A 4646-nucleotide genomic window follows, 5' to 3' on the forward strand; every position below is an offset into this window, starting at 1 on the left:
ACTCCCCAATTGGCCCTGCTCTGAGCCCGACCAGGGGCTGCACCTAGGGATTGGGCCTGCCCTCTGCCACCCTGGAGCAGGTGTAAGCCAGCAGGTCGTTATCTCCTGAGGGGTCCCAGACTGCAAGAGGGTACAGGCCGGGCTGAGGGGCTCCCCCTCCCCCTGAGTGCACAAATTTTTGTGCACCGGGCCTCTAGTCCTATATAATAAAAGGCTAATATGCAAGTCAACTGAACAGTGGAATGACAGGTCGCTATGATGCACACTGACTGCCAGGGCTCAGATGCTCAATGCAGGAGCTACTCCCAGGTGGTCAGCTGCCCACAGGCGGAGCGAGGCTCAGCCAGAGCCGGGCTCAAGCCTAAGCCTGATAGACATCCCCCGAGGGCTCCCGGACCACGAGAGGGCACAGGCCGGGCTAAGGGATCACTCCTCAGGTGCACAAATTTCGTGCACCAGGCCTCTAGTAAGAAATATAAGTGAATGGGCCTCCAGTGGATTCTAGCCTCCCATCTTTGGGCCACACCAGCTGAAGCACAGTAAAGCATAGGTGAGTACTTTTAGCCCTCCCAAAATTGCAGATTCATAAGCAAATAAACACTGTTACTGTTTCAACTCACTAATATTTGAGCTTAGTAACTGGAATGCAAACTCAGGACTGAATGCACCTATGAATGAATTTTACCTAAAACAAAATAAACTTTGTTTTGCTCCCCATGATGATCCCTAAATTAAGGCAGAGATAAAAGATATACATACTTCTTCCAACAGTGATGTCCTGCTGCAAGGTGCTTATATATAGCTGCAGGGTCAGCTGGGGGGCTGAGCCTAGGAAAGCCTGGATCACTGATGCCCGGCTGAATGCAGATCGGTGGGTGAACATCTTGCCCTCTGCCTGGCCCACTTCCTTCTCAATCTCCTCTGAGAGGCCATTTTTTGGCATTTGTCGCTTCTTGGTGATGCTGACATAAGGCTCTTCAATGTGGCCTGACTGACAATAGATGCATAAGACTTCAAAACACCTGGAAACAAATCAGCAAGTCATGATAATCAGAGGCAGACAGGATTCTCTTTTTTCAGTTACCCTGCTTATACTTAGCCCGATTCTTAAAGCCTTGACTTGGCTACTCTGGACTTCAGCCCCTCCTAGAAAATCATCCACACCAAGGGCCAGTTCTGAGTATGCAGTCCTCTTGAGTCCCTCCAGCAGGCCAAATGGGACTGACTGAGAACCAAATTGAGAGGTGACATTGAAGCCCACTGAGACAAGCAAACCAAGTCTCTAGAAAAATATTGTTTGTCTTCCTGATATTTATTAGCTGTGCAGTCTTGGGCAAGTAATTTAACCCTTGAGTCATTTCCCTCAATTATAAAGCAGACATAAAATCTACCTTGCCACACTGTTATGGAGTTAACACAGAATATATGTACACACACACACACACACACACACACACACACACACACACACATATATATACACACACATATATCTATATCTATAAATCTCTCTCTCTCTATTTTCTTTTCCACGTCCAAGAGATGCCCCAAATTTCCTTAGTTAAAGCAGCAGCTATGGTTGAAAGATTTCTCCCCCCAATCACAGAACAATTTACCATTTAGCATTTCCCTGGAAGACCACAATATATTTCCTATCTCTCTGCTCTCATAAGACATTGTGGAACATGACAAAGTTCATAAGACAAAGTCAATCATGCCTGGGGGCTGACCACCTTTAGAATTTCAAGCCTACCTGAGGGAGGAGCTGTAACCAGTCACCTTTTTACGCTGACAGAGTACCTGGCTTTTAAAATTGGATTTCCTCTTTAGGTAATGATATGGACACTGAAGGGAGGAAGAGTACTGATGTGTCTGATTTACTTTGAAATATACACATACACAAATGGATTGATAGAAATATGGATAGATGTGTGAAATAAAATGTTAATTATAGAATCTAGGTGTCTAGTACTTGGGTGTTCACCATACAGTTCTTTCACGTTGTCCTCTTTATGTTCAAAAATTTTCCTGTCAGAGAGGAGGAGGGTTTGGGGGCTGGATGAAATAATGTGAAAGGATTAAGAAAAAAAAACACCATATATCACACACATACACACAGACAACAATGTAGTGATAGCCAGAGGGAAAGGGGGTGGGGGTACGTGGAGGTGAGCAAAGGAGGAAGAAATGGGGACAGAAAGAGACTTTGCTTGGGGTGATGAGCTCACATGCAGTGTTAAGAAGATATTTTGTTGAGTTGTACACTAGAAACTTGTATGGCTTTGTGAACCAATGTCACCCCCATAAATTCAATGAAAACTTTTTTTCATAATAAAATGCTGGGGAAAAAATGGGTTTTTCCTAAGAATAAGAAAAATGCTCATAGTACATTTACCCCCAAACATGCATTTTTATAACAACCTTATAATGCTGACGGAAGTTTTTATGGTTTCACTTGTTTTATTGAATGTTGTTAACTTTGTACTCTCACCCCGAGGCAACTATGGCAAGAAGAATCTATAATAATAAAAGCATAATATGCTAATTAGACCAGACAGCAGAATGTCCTTCCAGACATCCTTCCAGATGTCCTTCTAGACCAGTGGTTCTCAAACTGTGGGTCGCAATCCCTTTGGCAGTCGAACGACCCTTTCACAGGGATCGCCTAAGACCATCCTGCATATCAGATATTTACATTATGATTCATAACAATAGCAACATTACATTTATGAAGTAGCAACAAAAATAATTATCGGTTGGGTCACAACATGAGGAACTGTATTTAAAGGGCCAGAAAGTTGAGAACCACTGTTCTAGACAAAGCTGCGGTGGCTGTGAGGGCCAACGGCAGGCAACTGAGGCGGCCAGCAGTGGCAGCAGCGGCAGGGTGATGGGGGTGGTGCCTTCCCCTGATCACCGGATCACCTCCCACAGAGGGAGGCCAGACTGTGGCTTAAGCCTGCTCCCCAGGGAGCGAGCCTAAGCTGCCAGTAGAACATCCCCTGAGGGCTTCTGGAGAGGGGGCAGGCCGGGCTAAGGGACACCCCACCCCCACTGCATGAATGCACTGGGCCTCTAGTAAATTCATAATTTGAAATAATAAAACTTGATGTAAGAGAAGAAATGCAGGAAACTCTCTAGAGAATATAAATTGGACATATTTTGTTATTTATCATCTTTGTTCATTTGTTCCTGGGAAAAAGAAGGTACATAGCAGTTCCTGTGTGTGTGTGTGTGTGTGTGTGTGTGTGTGTGTGTGTGTGGTTTGTCAGCTACATTTTGTCCAGTGGGGTCATGACATGTTAACATATTACATGAAAACATGTAAAACAGCCTGAACCAATTTGTTAACCTGAAAATAATGAAGTTCAGGTTATGAGTTCAAGTCCACCAGATGCAACCTGAAGCAACTATATTTGTCTGAGAAAAAAACTTAAATTTGTTTGAGGCCTAGCAACGTCACACTATTGGACCACTGACCACAGCAAGGACTGACCATCATCTTTACTTTCAAATATGTGATGAATGAAGATGCACTTTGCTATGTGCTGTGAGGACTGCAAAGACAGTTGGATTCCTATGCCTCATTCAGAGATGATCACAATCTAATGGGAAAATGGGACATATACATAATAAAAGTAAAGTATAGTAAATACAATTAATATGTATACAGCACTTTCAGTTTATAAGATATTTATAATATATTAACTCATGTTGAAAGAAAGCCTATTGAGCCATAGCCAGCTTGACTCAGTGGATAGTGCGTCGGTCTGCAGACCAAAGGGTCCCAGGTTTGATTCCAGTCAAGGGCACATGCCCGGGTTGTGGGCTCCATCCCCAGTAGGGGGTGTGCAGGAGGAATCCGATCAATGATTCTCTGTAATCATTCATGTTTCTATCTCTTTCTCCCCTCTCCTTCCTCTCTGAAATCAATAAAAATATATTTTTACAAAAAGAAAGCCCATTGAAAGAATTTGAATTAAAGCATTATTTGTAATAGCAAAATTCTAGCAATATTCTAAAGGTCCCCACAAAACAATGATTAAATAAATTATAATATGTGTATTCAATAAAATATCATCTAGTCCTTATATTTGATGTTATGCACATATATCTACTGTTATATAAAAATGTTTGCTATATTTGATAAATGAAAGAGGAAAATTACAATAGAATTTATACAGAAAGTTCCAATTTTTTTTGTAAAAACAAAATTACATATCTGAAAAAATATATACAAATCTCTCTCACACACACATACACATAAATGGTGGAGGTCTTGAACTGACTCAAGAAAGAGATTGTGAAAGAGTTATGAATTTTAATAGGGGTACCAGAACAACAGAAAGAGGAACAAGGGTTAGAAAACCTACTGGAAGAAATAATATCAGAAAACTTCCCTGAGGTGGGGAAGAAAAAAGTCACGCAAGCACAGAGTCCAAACCAAGATGAACCCAAAAAGACCCACGCCAAGATCCATCATAATTACCATGGCAAATATTCAGGACAAAAAATGGATGGATTTACAAAGTGATGCAAAGCAAAGGACTGAATCCAAGAATACGCTATCCAGCAAAGCTATCATTCAAAATTGAAGGGGAAATAAGAAGCTTCACAGACAAAAAAAGGTTAAGGGAGTTTTTCTC

General features: G+C 42.0%; 1 protein-coding gene across 1 annotated transcript in view; it reads right to left on the bottom strand.

The window, feature by feature from the left end:
* XK (X-linked Kx blood group) overlaps positions 1–4646 on the bottom strand; it is a 113539-nt gene that overhangs the window by 96185 nt on the left and 12708 nt on the right. The window contains exons 2-4 of the mRNA XM_015568642.1: positions 2552–2584; positions 2492–2518; positions 760–1022 (exon numbers count right to left, since the gene is read on the bottom strand). Of these exons, the coding sequence (XP_015424128.1) occupies positions 760–1022; positions 2492–2518; positions 2552–2584 (323 nt within the window). The remainder of the gene's footprint in view (positions 1–759; positions 1023–2491; positions 2519–2551; positions 2585–4646) is intronic.

The sequence above is a fragment of the Myotis davidii genome, unplaced genomic scaffold, assembly GCF_000327345.1.
Source record: "Myotis davidii unplaced genomic scaffold, ASM32734v1 scaffold1365, whole genome shotgun sequence".
In the NCBI taxonomy this organism is placed as follows: Eukaryota; Metazoa; Chordata; class Mammalia; order Chiroptera; family Vespertilionidae; genus Myotis; species Myotis davidii.